The 24,638-nt window shown below is 43.4% G+C and overlaps 1 protein-coding gene across 1 annotated transcript in view; it reads left to right on the top strand.

The window, feature by feature from the left end:
* The window catches only part of IL7R (interleukin 7 receptor), a 369,475-nt gene that overhangs the window by 213,005 nt on the left and 131,832 nt on the right, over nucleotides 1–24,638 (top strand). Inside the window, exon 5 of the mRNA XM_086960526.1 lies at nucleotides 2,793–2,967. Coding sequence (XP_086816652.1) covers nucleotides 2,793–2,967 — 175 coding nt within the window. The remainder of the gene's footprint in view (nucleotides 1–2,792; nucleotides 2,968–24,638) is intronic.

Here is a 24,638-nt window from a genome sequence, read left to right on the forward strand (position 1 = left end):
GGTGCCACAAATTTTTCTGGGACTTTGCATACTCTAACTCACGATGATCAGTCAACAGTGAAAACATGTTAATGTACTTGTTTGCCCACACCATTTCTTTCGTAACCATGAGAACAAGTTGAGCTAAACTTTCCCGCCTTGAGGGTACCGCGTCCTCCCCCACCATCGGTAACGATCTTTTACCGGCTTCTGCCGCGCTTCCAGCCGCGACCGTTGATTTCTCCAGGTTGTCAGCCGTGACCACCTTCGCCACCTGTGGGGAAATAGAAGGCACATTCGCTGTCCCGGCATCCCTTGCCTGCCGTAACTGCTCAATAATTTTTCTGGCCTCTTCAGCCGGGTCTCCCGCAGCCGCAGATCCCCCCCGCTCTCTTCTTTAGCCATGGTAACACTGCTGCTAACTGAAGCGCTAATTCCGGGGGCATCTGGTCATCCACCAGCGGCGTGATAACCACGGGGATAGGCAACTCCCCATCCGGTCCCGGTACCGGGCTGGTCGCTGGCGCTACTGGAATTGGTGGAGTTTCTACCGGAAATGGGGCCTCGCTGGGACCCGCCTTCCCCTTTTTACCCTTATCCCCTGGGGTGACGTTTGGCAAGGCCTGTCCTATGACCCTCTTAGGTCGCTCCGAGGGGGCATTCTGGGCCTCCACCTGTTTCCTGAGTGCCGCCAAGCCGCGATCTAGCGGTCAACTTTACCGAATTTTCGGTCCATCACCGCCACTTGGTTCACCAACGTGCGCAGCATCCTTTCCATCTCGGAGCTCTTTCCGGGCTTCTTGCCAGGCATGTCTGTGATCGATCCGCACGACCTGTCCTACGGAAGCGACTCGATCTCCAACTACGCCTTGGTAACTGAAAGAGAAAGACAAATATTAAAAGTTCTCAAAAAGTGCAGCTTGTTCCCTTGAGGGCTCACAAGCGACGAGTGGTGCAGCATTCAGAGCACAGGAACAAGAGGAAGCTTTGTTGGATTCCCGCACTATTTATCCAGCTGCGGGAGGGCGGGGCCCCGCCTCAAGCACGCCCATCAGTGCACGGACTTCCGGGCGGGTGTTTAGGACAACCTCTTTTGGGCGGGAGGAGCGCGTTCCAACCACGCCGCTTCGGGCATACCAGCCGGGACACGCCCCCCGCCCACAATGGTTTCCCGGGGGATCGGGGCACCCATCCATACGTTCGGGTGTACCGAGTGGTCTCCCCTTTCCATTCATACACCATAGTGGCTTGTGGTTGTTATATGTGATTTCTCCTGTTTCCATGTAATGTTGAGGGCTCTGAGGGCGAGTGGGTATCAGGAATTCTATTCTGTCTGATGACTAGCATGTATTCCCCTAGGTCTTTGAATAGATTTGAATATATATTGTTTTTGAAAATACATTTCAGGATCTGTGGGTCTCTCAGTCTCTTTTCTACTCCCAGTGAGAAAGTAGGTCGTCTCCTTCAATAAAAAGCTGTCAAAGGTAGTTGGGTATCAACCTTGGGGGAGTGTAGTGATGAAAGTGGGACTTTGTCTCATTAGATCAAGACCCCATTGTGAAAAATTCCTCAGCACACAGATCAATGCTAGGCATGGGCGGATTTTGCGGATTGGCAATCCGCGAATTTGCGGATTTGGGAATTTGCGGATTGCGAAAATCTGCAAAATCCGCGAATTCTCGCGGATTTAGCGGATTTTTTTGGGTGTGTTTGCACGGGTTTCTGCAAGTTCGCGAGGGTTTTGTACAATTTCGCAAATTGCGAAATTGTACAAAACCCTCGCGAACTTGCAGAAACCCGGGCGAACACAATGTGCCCAGCCTACTCATGTAACAGACATGCCGGCTGTGTGTGCGCCCTGGAAAGCCCACGGGTAGGGGGTGCACAGCACTTGCATCACCCTCTCTCTGCCTGCCATTGCGCGCATTGAAGCCCGTACATGCCAGTAACCCGATTCAAGGCCCCATTCTCCCGATTTTTTTTTTTAAATCTCCCACTTTGCTCTTCTGAAATGTTGGCATGTATGATGTAACTATTTTACAATGGCGCCAGCAAGCTGCCAGCGTCGTTGTAAAATAGTTACAAAGTTAGCTTGCACAGGAAGCACTTAGATAAAATAAAGCAGCACCTGCTTCGTTTTATCTAGTGGTTCCTGTGCAAGCTAACTTTGTAACTATTTTACAACGGTGCTGGCAGCTTGCTGGCGCCATTGTAAAATAGTTACATGAGTGGGGGTTCAACTATTGAACCCGTTACGTCCGCGGATTTTTTTTTGCGGATTTTGCGGGAAATCCGCAAAATTCGCGGATTGCGGATTTCCCAAAAATCTGCAAAATCCGCGGGCGTAACGGATTTTCCGCTCATGCCTAATCAATGCCCAGCTGTCTCCAATAGTTCTCCATCAGGAGATGTGATTCACAGTTGGGAGGAAAGATCTTTCTTCTTGTAATCAATGCTTGCTGAAATTCAGATCGGGTATTACATCTGGCTTCAGGTAGTGCTAGTTGGGGATGTGGGTAGAGACAATAGAGGAAGTCGGTGGGGCCAGTAGATGAAGTGGGTGCGGCCAGGGAAGTGGGTGTGGCCTCACCCCCCCAAAAATTGAGCACCTGCATTTAATATTTAACAAATTAAGCACTGAGTAAAGCATGTGTTTTCGAGTCTGTATTTGCTGCACGCACCAAGCAAAAGGCGGACTACATGAGGCAATAGTCAATGTTGAAAGCATAGTGCTTCCCACAAGTCTGGCTGCCTGCTTGCATTTCTTAAGTTAAAACCCTCGACTCATTTCAAACTCATCCGTTTCATTTTAGCTTACAGAGATCACGTTTCTTCATTTTCGTTTACTTGAACAAAAGTTGGCACGAGGTGCAAAGTATGAGGTGAAAGTTCGCTCCAAGCCATATGGGGAGTATTTTAAGGGCAGCTGGAGTGAATGGAGTACATCTGAGCACTTCGAAACCAGTGACGAGGTCCCCGCAAAGCAAGGTACAGTACATGTTGTTTATCCGTGTATTTATGCTATTCTGTGTTTTTCAGTATGTTATTGCAACAGGTCCCACAACAAAACCACAAATGTCTGGGCCGACAAAATGGATAGCATATCTGAAAAGGTAAAAAAAAACGGCAATATTCATCCTGACAAGTCGGTGATAAATAATGGCTTTGCAGTTATGGTGAGGAAGCACTGTTCGTGGAAAAAAAGTGTGTAGTGTTCTTATTACTACTTAGTCTTTCTTCCCTGTTCCTGGCACATGCACCTACATTATGTTCTTAAATAGAATATTGCTAGTTTAGAATGTTTAGTCTTGAACTTAATGTCAGTTGAATATGCTTACTGAAGGATAAGGTCTCTTGTGAAGAAGATGCAACGAAGACCTACAATCAAACTTACAGCCTGCTGTTCTTTCTAACTATTTTGACATTACTTCAAAGTGTTATTATCATTGATATAGCACTGGTAATGCTCAACAAAGCTGCACCATATTTTCCAATGAAATAGCATAGGTGACTACGTTTAGGCATGTTAAGCTTTGTGCACATCTATGCGAGGGGAGTCACAGGGGTGGTCCAAAAAGGTATATTTTCAACTCAAGCAGAAAAAATTGTTGTTTCTTACACAAATACCACAAAAAGGATTTGCCCCAAACTTAACATGAAACTAGAGCTTTACCTAGAAGAGTGCCTTAGCTTGCTGTGGTTAAATAGGTTCAGCAGCTTTTAGAAATGTGCGTTACAAATAGGCGTCAAGCAGGCTGGTCTTCTTTATATCTTTACCATTAACTGATTGGTCCTCTGAGAAACCAATACTTCGAATCCTCAAAGGAAAGTGAATTTCAAAAATGGCAAGGATTTGAGCATTCGAGTAATCTGATTGGCTGGTAGCAAATGAAGATTTTGTGTTGACAACTTTGAGTTTGCCATCCTACAGCAGCTCCAGGAGAGCGATGGCCATCTTCTTCCCTTCCCTCCCACTCGATTCTGTTGGTGAGCCCTCAGATGGTCCATGCTCCCAACACTAAAGCCATTTACACCTAACGTTTCACAAACGTTTTCTTACATATATTTCTTTACCCTTTTGGGACCCTCTCATGTTGCTCCTTCTCAGATACTCTTAAAAATTACTACCAGTCCTCGTAATGACCATAAGGCCGTGGTTCCCAAACTTTTTTGACCTGTGGCTCCCCTGACCTAATCGGCAGTTGGCCGTGGCTCCCCACCATTTTTTTACCGGTGGGTGGGTGGGTGGTGTGTACCTCCTGTTATCTTCCTTAAAGTATTTGGGACGCAATGAAGGTATTATATTGGTTGGAATGCTTGAATTATTAATCTCATTCACTGGCAATCACTGTGGCTGCATCCCAATCCATGGTTTTTTTCCCCAACAGAGTACCTGGTCCCAAACCCTTATTTTTTGCCAGCTGCTGCTTTCAGTACCTTTTGGTACTGAGACCAGCTCTGAGAAAATGGAACATTGAGTTTGGTCTGTCGTAATCAGTATCCCCAGCCTTATTTTTACACTAAAAAGGTCTGTCCTTCCATCTGTGTGCCCATCTATATCCAAACATATTCAACCATTTGCTCACCTATCCACCATATATCCTTCCGTCCATCATTTCACTCATCCATCCCTCCATCCACCCTTTCACTCATCCATCCATTATTCATCTACCCACCCTTTCACCCCACCCATCTGTACAATCATCCATGCATCCACTCTTCCACTCAGCCATCCATTCACTTACTCATCCATCCACCCATTCACTTACTCATCCATTCACCTAGTCATTTATCCTTCCACCCATTCACCCTTTCAGTCATTCATCCTCCCTTTCTCTCTCCATCCCCCTTTCACTTATCCATCCATCTACCCACCCATTTACTCATCCATTTATGAATCCAACCATTGATCCTATTACTCATCCATTCTTTCACTCATCCAACCATCCATTCACTCATCCAGCCATCCGTTCTCTCATCCATCCACCCTTTCACTTCACTCATCTATCCATCCTTTTGTCCATCTACCCCCTTTCACTAACTCATCAATCCTTACATCCACCCTTTCACTCATCCATCCATTCACCATTTCACTTATCAATTCATCCATCCACCCATTCACTTGCCCATCATCTACCCTTTCATTCATCCACCCATCCATCCTTTGACACACCTATCCACCAATTCACTCGCCCATCAGCTGCCCTTTCACTCATCCATCCATCCTTTCACACACCCATCCACACTTTTACCCATCCATCTACCCTTCCACCCATACATCCATCTATTTACCTTTTCTCTCATCCATACTTCCATTCATTCACTCATCCATCCATCCTTTCTTTCATTATCTATCCATTCCCCCTTTCATTCATGCATTCATCCTTTCAGTAATCCATCGCCGTAGAAACCTATTCTCTGCTATTGACAGATTTTTTAGATTTGAGAATCCCCATAATTCTGCACCATAGAGGGATGCGCTAATTACCTTCATGTTGTAAATCTCAAGGGCACAATTCACTGGTTTAGTCAGCGAGGCTCGATGTTTGAGTGCTACTACACCTGCTAGCTGATTAAACTTTAGAACTGCCGTATCAATATGAGTATCCCATCTCATGTTGCCCTGGAGTGTTATACCTAAATAGGTAAAAGCCTCTACCTGTTCTAAAGGGATGCCATTGTAAGTAATTACACCTTTGTATGTCGACCTTTGGTTCATGCACATGAACTTTGTCTTGGAAGCGTTCAGTTCTAGTCCACGAATCTCACAGAACTCACCAAAAGCATTGACTGCCTTTTGCAAACCGCTTGGGGTGCGGGAGAGTATTAACGTGTCGTCCGCATACATGAGGACTGGCACGTGGGCACCAGCCAATGTTGGGGCGTCTGTCGGAGTTCTTTTTAAATAATCCACTATGCCGTTAATATATATTGAAACACTTTTATCTTGATTTGGGTTTGATTCTAATTTTATATCATGCTTGAATGCCCATAGGAGTCTTGGCGTTGCTGCACACATTGATAAAGACCATTGACTGGATCTACTCTCAAGTCTTTAGAGATTTTCTAAACAATAGCAGATCTGAACAATTCTTTAGAGCAATAGGGAGAGAGTGTAGGGATGGATAATGAATGAAGTATTCAGTCAGAGTGATAGGTAATCAGGTTTATTCCAGGTATGTACAGCAGAAAAATTCCAACATTGTATGATACAGGTCAGCCAATGTATCGAAGGAAATTGTCTAAAACTTAATGGAGACAAGAGTGAAGTGATGATAATGGGAGGTGACATTAACATCTGGTCCCCTGCCTGGTGGCCCACGGACATGGGCAGATGCCCTGGATCATCAGAGAAAGTGAAGAATTTGGGCTTCACTCTTGATGTGAATCTATCATTCGAAGCTCAAGCCAACAAGCTGTCATCATCACTCTGGTACATCTTAAAAATGATAAAAAAACTATTTCCATATCTACCACAAGAGTCTCGAAAAACAGTAGTCACAGCACTTGCTCTAGCAAGACTGGATTATGGAAATGGTTTATACGCCGGAGCCAGGAAAAAGATCACAGATAAACTACAGCGTCTACAGAATACAGCAGCAAGACTGGTACTGGACATACCCAGGTTTGAGCCGATCAGACACAGACTGAAAAGTCTACACTGGCTACCAATTGAAAAAAGGGTGAAATTCAAATCACTCTGTATAACATACAAGGCACTTCAGGGAAAGGGTGCAAAGTTTCTAAGGGATCATTTGAAACAGTATGAACCCATGAGACCTCTAAGATCGGGCCAAATGAAATTAATTACTGTTCCTAGATTTAAAAGAGCGAACTGGGGAGGAAGAAGCTTCCTGCTGCATGCAGCACGCACATGGAATCAACTGCCTCTGTATATAAAAACCTGTCCATCCTTAGAAACTTTCAGGAAGGAAATAAAAACATGGCTGTTCTCCGAATAAACATCAGACTTTGCCATCTAGCTGGAAAGGATTTATCTTAGCGCCAAGACGCCCATGGGCAATCGCTGCGCTGTATAAATTGACAAATCAAATCAAAATCAAATCATAGAAGAACATGAAAGTAATGAACTCAATGAACCCCACCAGGAGCAGGTTCATACCTGCTCAGCCTCAGGTCTCAACTGACATCAGGGAGTGAGGGAACATTCGAATGCAACATGGCAATATAAACATTCTACAGGAACAAGTCAGAGGCTGTGAAAGATGCAGTGAAGACACTACACATCTCCCTTTTTTACAACAGTATTAAAAAGAAGTATCAGGTGGAAACATATCAATAACAATGAATAATTAAGGAAGAGTAGCAACTAGGTAAGTAAGAAAAAGAAAATAAAAGAAAGGAACCATTATGTGAAAGGAGAAACATCACAATTAAATACAAGAGGTGATAAAAGAAGTGAGAAATTAGTAATAGTGAAAAAAAAGAAAAGGAGGTAAATTGTGGAAGTAGTAAAACAAGTGAGAAAAGAGTAATAGTGAAAAAACGCTAATGTGGTAAATATGAAGCACTGTTTTAAATACATAAAGGATAAGAGAAGGAATAGAAGAAATGCAAACAAAAAGGAAGGACAATGAGAAAGACAGCAGAATTATTTCTTTCAATGACAAGAGAGAAAACATCTTCTCCTTAAAAGACAAAAGAGAAGGAGATGGTAAGAATGTAGACACCGAACATCACGTGGAAAGTAAAGCAAAATACACCAATTGGGCAGACTGGTGAAATTGTGAACCAACAAACGAAGAAGTGAAAGGTATAACTACGCAAAGAAATATACATGAAGAAAGGCAGTGCTCCACAGGAGAAAACATGTAGAATCTCCAATAAATTAAGAAGAAAGGTGAAAATTAACACCTAACAGGAGCACGAACAGAGGAAAACGTCAGTTGCCAGTAGGAACAGTTAATTCTGAATGAAACCTATAAAAAGGTCGGTGAGAATCTGGCAAAATAATCACCTAAAAGCATTAAGTGTTCAAAACATTTAAAACTCATGAGTAATAACTATAATAATAATATAATTTCATGAAATGTATGTCTTCGTACAAGACATTGTTAGAATCAATTAACATATGAACATATGAAAACATGAAGCATCATGAAAATTGAAAGTAGCATAACTGAATTCAGAAAATAATACAATGCGCAACGTAAGGAAAATAAGGAAAATAATAGGTACCTTGTAAACTGACGTCAGCAAATGAAATATGAAACCAATAATTGTAGAGAATATAAATCTACTTACACCTAGTACATGTAAATATTTAGCCTTATGAAACTAAATTACGTAGTATGAAACCGGTAAATGTACATAATGTTAATCTATTCACATCTAATACATGTAAATAAATTACATAGAAATTGCACATTAATTAAGAGTTGAAGAACTAAAATGTAGAATCAATAGAATGCGCAAAATTATTAAATAAGATCGAATGACGAAAAACGTATTAAAATTAAGTTCGTAATATAATAATAATTTCAATTGGTAACAATATGAGAAATTTTCCTACCGTAAATACAATAATAAAATAAAAATAACTCACAAACAATAATACATGAATGTAAAATTCAACATGCAAATATTAAAATAAGTATTAACAAAACAATAACATAAAATAATTAATGTAGTCACTGTTGTCCGGAATGGAGCAGGAAAATTGAAGAGGACCTAACAACGGAAACATTAATAGCAAATCTCGTCATGACGTTGAAATCAGGGGGATTGAAACATTAACACTATTTGATAAGTTACGGTGCTCTCTTGTATTTTAAGCACTGCTGAATGTTCAGGTATATTAGCTCAAAACCACTAGATAGCACTGTTGAATTAATTATGCCCTCAAAGTAAGTCTATGCGAAAGAAGAAAACACTGAGTAAAACACGGAAGAAATCATCTATGAAAAGCTCACCTTGAAGTTTAGTTCGTTGCTGTTGAAGAAGGTTGACGGTGTGCCTCATGAACTTAAAAAAAGCTTGTGCGAATCGAAGGAGAAGACATGGTAAACCAAAATATACAATGCTGCATGCTGCAGTGGCGCGACAAAACTTGAGGGCCTACCTTGCAATGCACAATGAGGTCCAGCGGCCCGGTCCACCACCTACCCCTTTGCCCCACCGGCAAAAATAAGCAGTCACCTAAAGTCGTATTTTCAATACTTATCTGTGCATACTTCGAACAGCAAATAGAAATAGGATGCGCTTTAATTATGTTCTAGGGCTGCCTGAATGATCCATGACTGATAAATAAAGGGAACAAAGACAGAAAAGTCACATTACAAATTAATACATACATTTTTATTTATAACCCTATTTAGTGTCAAGACGAGGTCTTTCAGGGTCTTTAAACAACACATGGGTGGCATTTTTCTTTTGGCAACCCTACTTTATATTCCTTATTATGAAATGCATTCTCACACTACAGCAGTAAATGTAAATTTCAACTGTAAGGAATAGGCAGAGTGGGGGCCCTCCTTTTTTGGTTACTGCCTGCCTAGGCTTTCGGTGTCCACCTGCCTCAGGCCCATGGTTTGTGCTGCTTGTATTCTCTAGTTAAGCCTTACTGGCCTACGTTCTCCTATTCCCACCTACCTGCACTCGTTGGGGCTACCCTGGGTGTACAGATACTGTATCTTCTATGTTCGTCCACGGCATTACCCTGCATATGTCTCAGAAATCAACATTTCTACCTCTCTTTATATTTCTCCCCCCTTTCTCTCTCTCCCCTCTCTCTCTCTCTCAGTCTCTACCCCCCTCTCTCGCCCTCTCTCTCTCTCTGCTCCTGCTATCATGGTATCACCTTCCCTGTGTTACCCCATCTTACTCTGCATTGATCCCTGGCCTGAATGTCTGCATGTAGAGGCCCCCTGTTCTCACCACATTAAATGCCGTCCTTACCAATGGATTGTGGAGTCTTACAGTCTCCCAAAGTGACTTCCTGTAATTTACTGCCTCCGGTTATAAAGGTACATATTGTCTCAGCGACTCATATTGTCATCCAGTGTGCATTTAAGTGTTTATACATTGGCGACTCACTGGGACAGAAAGTAAGTCTGGCACCAAAATAAAAGTGGCCCTCATTAGCAACTCCAATAGCTAAAAGAGCGGCCCATTTGCAAATAGGGGTAATTTTTATCTTATCAAGACATGCTATATATGTGATTTCAAGGTATGGTAGACTGCATGAATTTATGCTTGCTACAGAGCAAAGTTTGTGGTAATATAATGGATATCAACAGTAAAACCCATCATACCGGATTCAACAGGCCAACAAACAGCCTACAAATCAGCCCACTCTCTGAGGTGTCACATCTACTCTTTTGGGGACAGTACTAGCAGTGGGAGAGGCAAGGAAAATGATAGCTCTTAGCTGAAGGCTGCCACTTCACATGCTGTAGGTGTTTAGCAAGGAATGTGCGACTGTGTTTATTTAAGGATACTTCAGGCAAGGTTTGTGGTATTTTCCGAAAATCACTAGTAAAACCCAGAGCACCAGACCATACAGGCTGAAATGTCACTTTACACACTGACCTGAAAAGCTACCCCTCAGGACTGTATGCACAGGTGGCAGGCCGGCAATGAAAAAGGAAGCTGCCACCCATAAACTCTACATATGTTTTATAACTTAGGTATGAGAGATGTTGACTCTGCATTTAGGCTTGCTTCGGCAAGGTTTTTATATAGCAGAAAAATAAGCAAGAAAACAGTGCACAAGACCCTACATGCCCACAAACAGCCAAAACAAATCATCCCACACTGGGACCTGTCACACATAGCCTTTGGGGATGGACATTATCTGCAGTGGGCGAGGCAAGAAAATAAGATAGCTGCCTTCTATCACTTCATTCACGTTATAGGTGTTATCACTTTTTAGTAATCATGCCATACATGTGAGCTTGCTTCAGGCCTTGCTGTAAGATCGGGGAAATCATCATTAAAACTCAGAACAAAAGACTCATTGGGCCTACATACTGCCAAAATGAACCAGCCCCATACTGACCTCCACTGCTACCCTTCAGGATTATAAAGCACGGGCGGTGAGTGCAGCAATGAAAAGGGAAGCTGCTGTCCACTGGGACGATTTAAGGGGCCAATCAACACACTGCATAGATGCAGCTATGTTTTTCACCACACAAGGCGCGGATAGGCCAGGTGGTATGCTTGAGGGAGAAGCCGGATACGGCTTGTTTAAATCCGAGGGTATAAAGTCAGTGCATTGGCCGGTCAGATGAAAGTAAAGGCCTTAGTATCTTTGAGACAGCAGTCAGGCAGACCGCACAGAGTGAACTCAGCACCATCACGTCCCTGCCGCCTCGGAAGCAGAGAGCTATTAGTCATCAAGAGAAGATGGGAAAGGAGAAGGAATAATGAAAACAATTGTCTGTTCAAGTCTGGGCATCTTTTTAAATTATGTGGTGTTGTCTGGTGAAGAGCTGCACAATTTTAAATCCTGTTTAATCTGTTTCTCTAAAGAAAATGTATTGTTTTTACTTTTGCGCACGTGTTGGGTAGTTAGTGTTTGTGAATCATTCAGGCTCATAATTTATAAGGAATAACATAAGATCATAGTAAATCCGGAAGGCAGCAATCAATGAGTGTTGTTGGGGCTTTTTTCACAGACAAAAAAATGTTGTATACGTGTGAGCAATGATTGCACAAGACACAGCTATTATGAAAGTGGATTTATGGTAATGTCATGTGACCTTTGGTAAAGGCTCCTATTCCTCCTGTGGAGTTCCCCACAGTGGAGAAGTATGCATGGCTGAAATGGAGCCTCCTTGAAAATGTACACGTTTCTTTTTTGGGCTGTGGAGGAAAACGTTGTCATGTGGAGAAGCCTCTAATCCTGCACCCCCACGAACTTTGGTGCTCATCACTTCCTCCTCCAATATTTGATGGAGAGATACAGCAGCACTTGGCTGGGGTAAATCTGTGATGGTTTCTAGTATAGAAAAAGATCTGCGAAGAGTTTAGAAATGCTACAAGCATAGATGTTGATGGGTGGTCCCAGGAAATCTGTAGTACTAAATATATTGACACCCTCCAGGAATCGCTTCCAGGATATCTGGCAATAGTAGTAAAATGACATGTTGTATAACGCAGCACAGCACTGCCAGAGTCAGGGATCACCCTTTAATGCCTAATGCATCTTCAGACTTCATGCCACAGAGGAAGTCTGATTTAGTTCATATCTGCACTGTCAACATGCGCACTTCTGCCTCAGCAGGAGGCGTGTGAGGAGGAATATAATGCATGCTTCATTTCAGAGTTCTATCTCATACATATATTGTGAACTGCATGTAACGAATGGAGCTCTGTGACAAAATGCAGCAACTCACTGAGATAGCCTCATAAAATGCAGTTTAGTGAACTGCATGGTACACGTTCTTTGCAGCAGGGACATTAACCCTCTGCACTACTTCATGATCAGTGAGACCTGCCACTAGACAAAACGCTGATCTCCCTCTAGAAGGAACATTATTTACTTGTGTTATATTGACATTTTAACTGTTTCCTGAAAACATCTGGGCACACAAGGAAAAATTAACATCAGCGCTGCTTGTCATGCTGGTGATTCAAAACTGCCAGTAGAGAGAAGAAAACTAGGCCCTCTCAGCAGGAACATTATCAGAGGCACGTTATTTAGCTTACAAGTGTGCCTCAGAATCTTAAAATCTGTGCTGCTGCAGCCTGCTGCCTTAAGTGTCTATGAGCCACATGGACTGCAGAGAGTTATCACTGTCTCCCGGGGCTGTGTTGAATTCAACGGGGCATACTTACTGAAGGTACTGTGTTCTCGTGCATGTGTATTCAGAGATGTAGAAGAAACCAGGTTCCTGTGCTGATTTTGGGGATGAATGTACTGTGAACCCCCTTGTTTGAAAGGACCGTACAAGAACCACTGCTTCAACCTCTTTGGTGAGGAAGTAATCTGTGCCTCTGGAGGGAATCTCGCAGGTGTGACTGATGCAGCGCCACTCCGGAAATAATTTCTAATAACATGTCACCTTTTCCTGAGGTACAAGATCACACATCTACTCGTCAGTGGGGCCCATAACACTGCGAGTCATTCACTAAACACTTTATACTACTTCATGGATCGGTGAAATTCAAAGGAGAGCTGCTGTATCATAGTGAAGTGTCTAGGCTAAAACTGGATATGTATACTATTTACACCTGCAGTTTAAATGAGTTTACCATGGTTTCCATTTAACAAACATTTATTTAGACACACCACCACTGAGATCAATGGATCTGCTAGTAAAAAATTAGGCGTAGGAAAACTCAAGACCAGCTTAATTCTCCATTCATCTAAATTTTATTAGGAGCAAGTTCTGCATGTCTAAAGGTTTATGCACTTTATTTATTTTTCTTTATTTCAAAAACGACATTTTAAAGTATAATAATTTAATTGAAAACAGTTAGTTTCATTTATTTTTTGGGGAAAATTCAGAAATAGACATTTTCATTTAATTTAGAAATGCAAGTATTAGCAAAAGACAGATCGTTCCCAAATTCATTTATTCTCCTAATTTCCCTAAGTAACCCCTCAACTAAAGTGCATCTCCATGTCAAAGAAAATAGAAAAATTATTCAGAGTCGTACATCTCAGGAAAATCAGCATTCCGACAGCATCTCTCGAGGAAATCGAAAAGAAGTTTTTTCTTCAATAAAATCAGCACTTTTTTATACCTTTTTTGCTAGCTCTATCTATCTAAAAGAGTAACTTTCAGCCTAAATTCAAGTTCTGATTGGACAATTTTGGGGTGGATAAGCATCATTTCGTCTTTATAATATTATTTTTCCTTCCGTCAGCAAGTTTCTAATGGGTTCATTGTTTTGGGCAAAGTCCGGCCTAGTCCTGTTCTTCATTTGCAACTTTGTAGGATTCTCTCACGTTCTGAACCATTGTGCTCATCATTTTGGCAGCCATCTATACTTCCAGGCCACACCGTCCTTGAACCGCAGTCACTCCAAGCACAAGCAGCTCGCATTCGGACTTGGATTTTATTTGCGCATGCGTATTTCTTTTATGGCCACAGTAATCAAGTGGCTCCTTTTTCTCTTAGGCCTCACGAGTAAAAAATGAGAACTATCATAGAAACAAACACAAATAACCGTTTTTTAAGAAATGTAATTCTCCTGTTTACCTTCCCCCTTTCTAAGGTTTTTCCTTATTAGTAGTTACCTAGCAAAATAAGCAACGTATAAATATAATAATCTCACTTATCCTCCTGTTTGCTACAAAAATACGTAAACAAAAGCACAGTTATGCCGCATTCCATTATCTTAAAGCTGCTTATTAGTTTAGGACATGACAGAATCACAAAATTAGTTAATTATGATTACTATAAAAGCATAATTAGTTCCCACGTATGTCTGTGTAGGTGCAACCTTTTATTCCAAGTTGGTTTAATTCACACGTCATTCAATTAGTTCAAGTTATGATTATGGAAGTGTGACTTTACAAGGGGTACACAAAATGTTGTTTCTCCACCTTGCTTCATCATGACCAGCCTCATCCCTGAAGGAAAGGACTTTAAAAGAAAAAAGCTGGGGAAGGACTTTACCTCAAGCGGTGACTGCTTTGGTTTTGTGGAGTGAGGTGTACACAATTACGCTGGTACTGTTCTGTGTGTGAAGAGAGGAGGGTGCAAGAAGGACTACTCCTCTTTACTTTCTAGAGTCAAAGAGGGTTCCAGTGCCCTGGTATTGGTCTGCCTGAAGAGGAAAGGTGCGCCGGCAGATTACTGTTGGAAGACCGCCTTGTACAAGACTCCAATAATGGGGTGACCCTGTGTCCCTCAGAACCTGGGTAAGTGTACACTATAAACAAAAGTGGTTCTGTCTGGTCTGACAAATGTTTTGTGTATAGTATTCACTACATAATGGGTATTTTTTAGGAATAAACGAATTTCCATGAAGATAAAAGATATTTAGAAACACACCACCACAAATTTTTGATAACACAGTAAATTGAATTCTTACTGTTCAATGTAAATTAGATTTGGCTGTCATGTGACAAAATACACAAACTACAATAACTACATACATTTCAAGTGTACAGTAAGTGACTAATTGTGGCAAGTGACAATGGTGCTGTACAAGGGTGACATAGATGACATATGAATACACAAGGGAGAAAAACATGTATTCATAGTCAAGTCCCAGTTCTTCAGGACATAGGTGGGGAGGACAGCCGCCACCAGTGAATCCTACAGAGTCAGAATCCAACTCAGGGCTTTCCCTTTATTCCTCTTGCCATGGAGTACGTAGGGACCCGGCAGTGGAGAGTGACAAAGGTCACCCCACCTAGTGGTTTTCTCACCACAGTGTTGGTAATAACGGAGTGCTACTCACCTGTGAGGGTCTCAAGGTGCTGGGGGGGGAGGGGGCGCAGCTCCGGTTCAATCGAAGAGCCAGGTCTAGAGGTTCTTCCTTGTTGGAAATGAACCTTTTTTCAGGGTTAGCCCCAAATGCTTTGCTTCTTCCTCCTAGTTTTTCCTGACCTGTGGTTGTTGGCTTTAGGACTCTGGGCACTTTACCACTGCTGATCAGTGCTAACGTGCATATGCTCTCTGTGTAAATTGTTATGTGGTTGGTTATCCAAGATTGGCATATTTGTTTTACCAGTAGGTCCCTAGTAAAGTGCACTGAGTGTGCCAGGGCTGGTAAATCAAATGCTACCAGTGGGCTTGCAGCACTGATTGTCCCACCCACATATGTATCCAGGAAAAGATGTCTCAAGCCTGCCACCACAGGGCCTGTGTGCAATTTGTTAACTGCCATTTAGACTTGGCAAGTGCACCCACTTGCCAGGCCCTACCCATCCCATTCCTTGCACATAGGACATCCCTATAGTAGGCCCAAGGTACCCCCCTGGTCAGGGTGCAGTGTATGTGAATGGTAGGACATGCACTGGTCTATGTACCATGTCCTGATAGTGAAATACTGCCAATTTCTTTTTTCACTATTACAAGGCTATCTTGGCCATAGGAAAGAATGGGGGATTCTCTGTAACATATTTACAAACATTTCTTCCCATAGAAGTAAGATAGAAAATTGGAGTCTGGTATCCCTGAACTAGGAATGTACTAACACATCTTTTAGCAGGGAGGGTTTTTAAATTCTATGTTTGAAAATAGCACTTTTAGAAAGTGGCTGTTTTCTTGTCCAACCCTCCTGTGTGCCTCTGCCTAATCATGGATTGACTGTCTGGCTTTGGAGTGACAGGGGCTAGGGTGGCTCCAGGAGTCTTGGTGAGTCAGCCCTGGGCTGAAAAGGCCGATCTGCATTTGGAGTGAAAGAAACTGAGAAGAAGGACTGTCCTTGCTGTGTGTTCTAGGACTGCCCTGCAGTTGCTATTATTCCAAAGGAAGGAAGAGGACTTTGATGTGTGCTGTGTCCTCTGCTTGAAAGGACAGCTCCAAGGGCCTGAGGAGAGCTTGACTCCTATTGTGGAAACTCAGGGACACCAAAGTTTCCAAGATCTATGTAATGCTTTGTGTGTGAGTCTGGGCACAGCGTGTAACCCTCGTGAACTCTGCATTGCCTGAAAAGTGCTTCTTTCCTAGATCTCTGCAACACTGTGTGTGTGTGTCTGGGCACAGCGTGCAACCTTCGTAAAGCCTGCCTCTCCCGAGATTGCTCTGTCCCCCATGATCGTCTCTGCGATGATGTGGTGTGTCGGTGCACAGGTGGGAGAAGCGGGGAAGTGGACAGAAGCCACGATCAATCGAGAGGCCATCACCACCGCTGGCCCGAGTCATCAGTGAGATCGTAATCGTCCGGGTGGGAGCAAGATCAGCTGCAAGGTTTCTCCTAGCAACTGGGACACCTCCGACTCTCACCTGCCCAGCTGGACATCAACTTCACTGCCGGGTGAGAGGGGCGGTGCTCCCACCAGGAAGAAGCTACCCCTGTGCAACGTAGAGAGGATCGGCGAGTTCAGGAGTCCTGAGGAGCCTCGAGCCTGTGTTCATCTCATCTCCCAGGTAACGCTCAGAGCTGCGCGCTCGAGCTGCCACCCGAGGTGCTGCCATGGACTGTTTTTGAGCTCATTCTTGATTACGGCACGTACCGGCACAACGGAGAGGTGCGGTACTGTGCCCCTTTTTTCTGACAGTGTCATTTGAGCATGTGGGGGTATACTTTCCTAGCGGCCGGCCCCAGAGTCAACCCTGTTCTTGGTAAAGCGGATCTGAGAGCAGGAGAGGCACCGCACAACTTGGCCAAGAGACGTGTGCTAATAACAATACTTTTACGGTGGTCAACACAGTTGATTTTTGTTGTTTTGGTCTTGTCAAATTAGATAAAGAGACCTTTATTTTTCTAAACCTGTGTGATGTCCATTTGTGGTGTTATCACTGTGTTACCAAGGGGGTAAGCAGGGGTTATGTGGAGTGTGTTCCCCCTTACCCTGACTAGAAGCAAGGGTCCCTATTTGGTCAAAGGTACCTACTCTGCCAACTAGAGACCCCCATTTCTAACATTCCTGAAGATGTGCAAGGTAGTGGAGAATCTGGTGTTGACTGGGAGCTCATTCCAGGTGTTAGCTGTGACATAGGAGAAATCTCTTCCTGCTGCTCTGTTTTTGCGGATGTGTGGGGTTTCTGCCAGGGCGAGGTCGGCGGAGCAAAGGTTCCTTTTAGGTACGTGGAAGGAGACTCTCTTGTTGAGGTATTTGGGTCCGATGTTGTGGAGGGATTTGTAAGCGTGAGTGAGTAGCATGAAGGTTACTCTCTTCTCAATGTGGAGCCAATGGAGGTCTCGTAGGTGTTGGGTCACGTGTTTGTGCTGTGGGGTTCTGAGGACTAGTCTGGCTGCGGTGTTCTGGGTGGTTTGGAGCTTGTGTAGGAGAGTTCTGTTGATTCTGGTGTAGAGGACGTAGCCATAGTCCAGTCTGCTTGTTATGAGAGCGTGGGTGACGGTCTTTCTGAATTTGAAAGTCCTGCGGAGGATGCAGAGGCAGTTGAAGCTGGTGGAGGCAACAGAGTTGATCTGGCGGGTCATGGTGAGGGAGGAGTCCAGGATGGTCTTCAACCAAACATTTTGTTTTATTCCAGTTTTTTTGCAGAATGTGTTTTTGACCTTAGGACAGTGCACTTTACCACTGCTAACCAGTGCTAAAGTGGCTGGGCTCCATCCTTAAACATGGTAACATTGGCTTACACCCAAATGGCACATTCAATTTACTTGTAAGTCCCTAGCAGAGTGGTATACTGTATACCCAGGCCATGTAAATTAAATGCTAATGGTGGGCCCGCATTATTTATTGTGCCACTCCCTTAAGTGGCTACCTTAAACATGTCTCAGGCCTGCCATTGCAACCTGCATGTCCAATGTTAAACTTCTATCTCAACCTGGCAAAATAACTCTTTTGCTAGGCCTAAACCTTTCTTCTTAATACATATAAGGCCCCCCTAAGGCAGACTTTAGGCAGCCTATAGGACAGGGTGCAGTATATTTAAAAGTAGGACATGTACTTTTAACCTTTACATATATAGGTAGTTTAAAACTCGTACATTCATTTTCCCCTGCACCAAGGCCTGCCCCCTCCCTTAGGATCGCATTGGGCTACCATATTACATTTAATAAGTGATCATTTTCATTTGGGAACAGGTAGAAATGTCGAATTTGGTCTCTAAAGAATTGTAATTTAAAACCCTCTTTAATGGTAATGTTGGATTTGCATTAACATTTCCGAAAATTACATTTTTAGAAAGTTGGCATTTTTCTGTCCCAACCATTTAGTGCCTGCAGCCTCTATCCAGGGTCACATGGCTAGGTGTAGTTGGAAGTTGGTCTTTGTGTATTACTCCAAGAAAGTGAGACAAAAAGGGGTTTGATGTTGGCAGGGTGGCTCATTTCTGACTTGATGGGGAGACGGACCTATCACCACACTTGCACATCGCAAAGTCTCTCCCTCAGTACACCCACAAAGGGTTTCTGTTGGAAAATGGGCCTCTCTCAAGGGTCATCCTAAACGTTTTGTCTTCCTCCTCTTTTTTTTCTGACCTCATTTAAAGTTGGCTATAAGACTCTGAGAACTTTAAAGTGCATGTGCTCTCTCCTTTAAACATGGTTTAATTGACTTATTCACAATTAGTATATTTAATTTATCTGTAAGTACCTAGTAGAGTGTACTACCTGTGCTCAGGGCCAGTAAATTAAAAGCTACCAGTTGGTCTGCAGCACTGACTGTGCCACCCACTAAAGTTGCCCTTTAGACATGTCTGAGGCCTTACACTGCAGAGCCGGTATGTGCAGTTTTACTGCCATGTCGACTTGGCAATTAAAACTTCTTGCCAAGTCTTATATTACTGTGTAAGTAAAATGTAGGATATGTACTTTTAAGTTCTTCATGTCCTGGTAGTGAAAAACACCTAAATTCATGTTCAACTACTGTGAGGCTCACTCCTCTCATAAGTTAACATTGGGAATTTCGTATTACACTTTTAAGCTGTAATTTCTGATTGTGAAGGAGTAGTTCTGCCATGTTTCATATTATTAGATTTGGAATGTTAAATCCTCATTACTAGTAAAGTTAGATTTAACATTACTAGTTGAGCAATGCCACTTTTAGAAAGTTGGCATTTCTGTGCTCCTAAAGCTCTATGTGCCTGCAGCTTATCTCTAACTCAAGTCTGTGGTGGATGACAGCTTGACTTTGTGCAGTACCTCTAGACAGACACACAAAGGAAGGTTAGGTGTGTTTGAATGACCATTTGCATCCTAATGGCTCATCCTGGGCAGGATGGGAGGGAGGAGCAGACACACCTGAATAGACAGTGTCCCCACACAAAGGATTAATTACCCTCCTGTAGTAAGTCTGAAGCCAGGGCTAGAAAGAAAGTACTGGGTCTCTGACCCCACCAAATCAGACACTTCTGAACCTGTAAAGAAATTCTGCCAGGAAGAAGGACTATTGTGTGCTTCTACAAGGACTGGCACTCTGCTGGACTGCTGCTCTGGGAGAACTGCTTTTCTGCTGTGCTACCCTGCTACCCGCTACCGTCTGCCCTTGCTGCAGAGGAACCGGACTATTTTGAACCCAAAGTGATCTCCAAGGGCTTGTTGGCTTGGCTCCTGTTTTTGGGAATCAGGGATATCAAAGTCTCACCACCTGCTTCTGTGTCTGGTCCATTTGAAGTGGACCCAGGTGCTTGCTCCAGTCAAACCACTGCATCTCCTGTCTGCGAAAGGCAGAACCAAAGCATTGTCTCTGTTGCTGGAGCAGAATTGGCTCATCGCACTCTAAACCACCCGCACTCTGAAGGAGATCCGTTTTCCAGAACTGATGCATTGGAACCTCCACATCGTCACTGTGGCTGCAGTGTGGGGAGACTAGCATGACCAGATAACCCATGTAGGCGCTTATTGCTTCTAAGCTCTATTTTTTAATATTTAATCTTTAAAAATTCATATCCTGACTTGTACTTATTGATAAAGTGATAATCTATGTTGGTGTGGAGTCATTTTGTGCTGTTTTCAGTGTGCTACTGTTTGAAGTGTTGCACAAATACTTTACACATTGGGGTATATTCTCAAGAACGTGAGATATTCATAGACAAAATAGGTTAATTCAATTTCACATATCGCCATCTATCGTGGGAAAATAACTCTGTGTCAACGTCACATTCTCAACACGGCAGTAACATGAGATAGTGTCCCGTAATGCGTCAAATGTCCGCAATAATATTGCCCGAACGGCGATACAAATCCAAACCTGAATGCAAAAAAAGTTGCGTTGGGCCCAACTGCGATAAAAAAGTCAGAGATAGAAGCGCCAGGCCTGCAAGTTCCACAAGTCAGGCTGCAAAAATCAGTATGAAAGCGGCAACAAAAGACACAAACAGAACACAAATAACTGCGAAGCACCATGGAGGTAGCAGGAGCAAGTACAGAGAACAACCAAAACCCCACAAGCCCCACAGAGGACCAGCCTGGGACCCTGGGGTCAGGGAAGGGCGAGGAGAAGAAGAGGAAGACGTAGTTCAATCCTCTTCGGAGGTAACACTGCCACCATCTAATTGCCATTGGTGAAATTGTCAGCACTAAATGTTGCACTAACACTTGTCAGAGTGATGTGCTAATGCAGAGGAGTGACATTCACATAGGGAATGTGTCTTGGAATGAATTTATTTGCACATGCTGTGCCTGTGGTCATTTTGTCTTGTCCCATGATTACTAAGGACAGTCCCAATGTGATGTGCTCATGTGAAGAAATTGTTAATGATAGTGTCCCTTCGGGCTATTCCTGCTGCTGCTCCAATGGGGTGTGGTCCACCTGCCTCATCCTCATCCTCATTGTCTGGTGCACCTGGCACATGGATCCATGGGACCTTGGTGCGTACACATATGTTGTGCAACACACAACATGCAATGATCATCTTGCACACTATTTGTGGGCAGTACAGGAGTCTTCCACCTGTGATTTCCAGGCACCTGAAACGTGACTTCAACATACCAAATGAGCGCTCCACAATGATCCTGGTGTGTTTGTGGGCCGTATTGTACTGCCACTGGGCCTGGGTGGTCGGGCTCGGAGGGGTGTCATCATCCATGGGCAGAGTGCATATCATTGTGACAGGGGAGAGAGCTGTGTCAATTGGTGGTTCTGCATTCTTTGTTGGCAGGCGGCTTATTAGTATAATCGTGTGTGATATGTGGGATTTTGGGATTCATGTTTGACATGTCTTGCATGTGGCAAATGAGCGACAACCATGTGTATTACATTGCCTCACAGCTGCTCCTCGCTCCGCCGGGCCTATTTACTTGTGTGCACTGCGCGGGTGCATCACTTGCACTCCTAAGACACATCATTGTCATGACTGTCTGCGCATGTCCACAAGTCTGACAACGACACTGTGATATTGGCCGTTGAAGGTGGTCGGCCACGTGTGTGTAGGCCTATGGTGAGGATATGGCAGACACAGAGACACACGCAGTAGTTGCTTTGGTGGCCATCCCAGAAGTGAACCACGCCCTGAGCCCCGGGCTATTAATTTCCACTCGCCCAGCTCACTCTGCTTACGCTTACAGGGGGGGACGACATAGCTACATGTTCAAGGTCTACCCCACTGCCTGAGGTCACATGGTTGCATCCACTGTCTACAACACTACATACACCAGCGGTATATGTCCATATGGACATGTCTGTGCTCTGCATACTTGAGTCTGTCCAGCACATCAGTGTCACCGCCTCACCTGGCATTGTGTTCATTCTGTTTCATGGGTCACTTGCCTCCTTCGCACATACTTGATTCCCAACTCTCACCACATACTGCTATTGTGTGGCAGAGGTGTCATGATGTGGATGGTTTGTCTACATGGCTGGCCCCTGTTACCACAGTTCCACGTGTTGTCATGTCTGGTAGGTGGGCATGTTGTTTAGCATTTTGTATGTGATGTTGTAACATGTGCATTCCCACAGTTGTGAGTTGAATGATTGTGGAGTTGAGGTGTGTGGTGTGTTCATTTTGTGCTTACCACTGAGCAGCGCATTTCTGTAGGTGCCATCCTCGAAGAGCTGGTTGAGATGGACTGTCGGAAGATGTAGGAATCATGCACACTGCCTGGGTAGTTGGCGACGACGTTGGTGAAGACTCTCCGATGGCCCACTATGCCTGCATATTGATGGAATTTGTGTGCTTTCTGTTACGGTAATTGTGTGCAGTGTCGGCAGGGGGCACAAGTAGGACATGAGTGCAGTCAATTGCCCCCAGCACATGCGGGAAGCCAGCTATGGTGCAGAAGCCTTGCTTGGTCTCCAGCTGTTCCTGCGCAGTGTGGGGGAAGGGTAGGTACTGGGGTACCAGACTGATGATGGCATCCAAGACAATTGTGATGAACTTTGATAGGGCTGGCTGTGAGACTCCTCCGACTCTGGCGGTTGTTGGTTGGAAGGTACCAGAGGCCAACAGGTGCAGAACAGCTAGCAGCTGTGTCTGTGGAGTGATGTTGGTTGTACGCTATATTGGTACCATCAGTGAACAGGTTTTTCAGTGTTCAGAAATGTGGCGCTCAGCTTATCACGGTAAGTAGTAAGATGTCGTGGTATGGAATTAGGTGCTTCTTGGCAGAGGAAAACCTTAACCTCTGTAAGAAAAAGGATCAGGGACCTCTCTCTAATGTAATTGGACAAAAATCCAGAGCACACTTAGTGTATCAAATCAAATTTCAATCTTCAAATGGTCAAATGGCCAAACCAATGGGATAGATCAAACAGACATAAGTTTTCAAAAAGGTTTTATTGTTCAACAGTGTTCTTTTCTCAGAATCACTGTGCTTATCACTCTAGCCTACACGTGTTTCATCACAGCATGTGGCTGTGAATCTTCAGGGCTAAAAGGGATGTATAAAAAACAAAAGAAAATAAAAAGAAAAGTGTAAAAACATACATGTCTTATGTGTGGAGGGTAGGGGCACCAGTGAAGTGGATACCAAAGAAAGAGGGAAGGGAAAAGACAAAAGGTGACTTTGGTTATGTTCGCTCACAAAAGATTTCTAACATCAGTTCTTAGCTTTATGGCGCGTGCAATAGGTTTGTGTGTAGTGACATACGGCCTGAAAAACGGTTGGTTTATCCTATATTTAGTGAAACGGTCACACGTTTACAATAAGCATACAATTTGTGTAGTGAGGTGACTTATCATGGTTAAGTATTATCCTTTATGCGGTCTACACATTATTATTTCATTAGTGAAAAGGTTTCAAGTTTAAAATAAGCATACAGTTGTGTAGCGCGGTGATTAAGTGTTTCACTTAGGGGGTCTACACATTATTTCATTAATAAAGAGAATTCAAGCTTTAAACTACGTATACAAATGTGTAACGCGGTGACTAAACAAAATTGAGTATATCACTTCACGAGGTCTAAGAATCATTCCATCATGCCGTCAAAATAACCACTTATTGCCGTACTTAGGACAGGTGTTATTAGGTGAATTAAAGTACATAAAGTAGAAAACATCTTCCATTACTTAAATTCTACATAGTAATTTTTCCCAACATGCCATATCTAAAAGTCTTCTCTGCCTAGAATGGGTACATGACATGTTAACATCCACCTCGTATCCAGTACACATATTTATGCTAATTCTCATCACGTATATGCTGACCTGCCCGGTTCATGAAACTGGAATTATGTTATCATATTCTTTATATTTAATTTTGTGATCAATCGCTACGATAAACTTTAAAACATTCAAAGCATATGCTAAAGTCCCAACCGTGTTAAAATATCTATGTCAATATCAACGGCTATAATTCCAGACCTGTTAATAAACACTCTATGCACTGAGAAACATGGACTTATACATGCTTGGCTGCAAGGGAAAATCGAGAATAAGGGAGAAAATGTGAAAAAAGGGGGGGGTTTGTTGATTACCTGATCTAAATGATCGAGGCGCGTTATCTGTAGAATGAGGATAAATTATAATCAGAAAGAAATAATGATAGCCGGTATAATACGAACGTTTCAAAAAGGACATGAGGGAATAATCAGCGGTAGTGAAGGAAAGACTCACCGGGAGACCGGTGATAATTCCGTCCCGGTCCTGATCGGGATGTTTCTGTATAAGGAGAACGTTACCGAAAAATATTCGGTTTCCGTTCCGTCACAATGGGGGTAGTGT

Source organism: Lissotriton vulgaris, chromosome 3_1, assembly GCF_964263255.1.
Source record: "Lissotriton vulgaris chromosome 3_1, aLisVul1.2, whole genome shotgun sequence".
Classification (NCBI taxonomy): Eukaryota; Metazoa; Chordata; class Amphibia; order Caudata; family Salamandridae; genus Lissotriton; species Lissotriton vulgaris.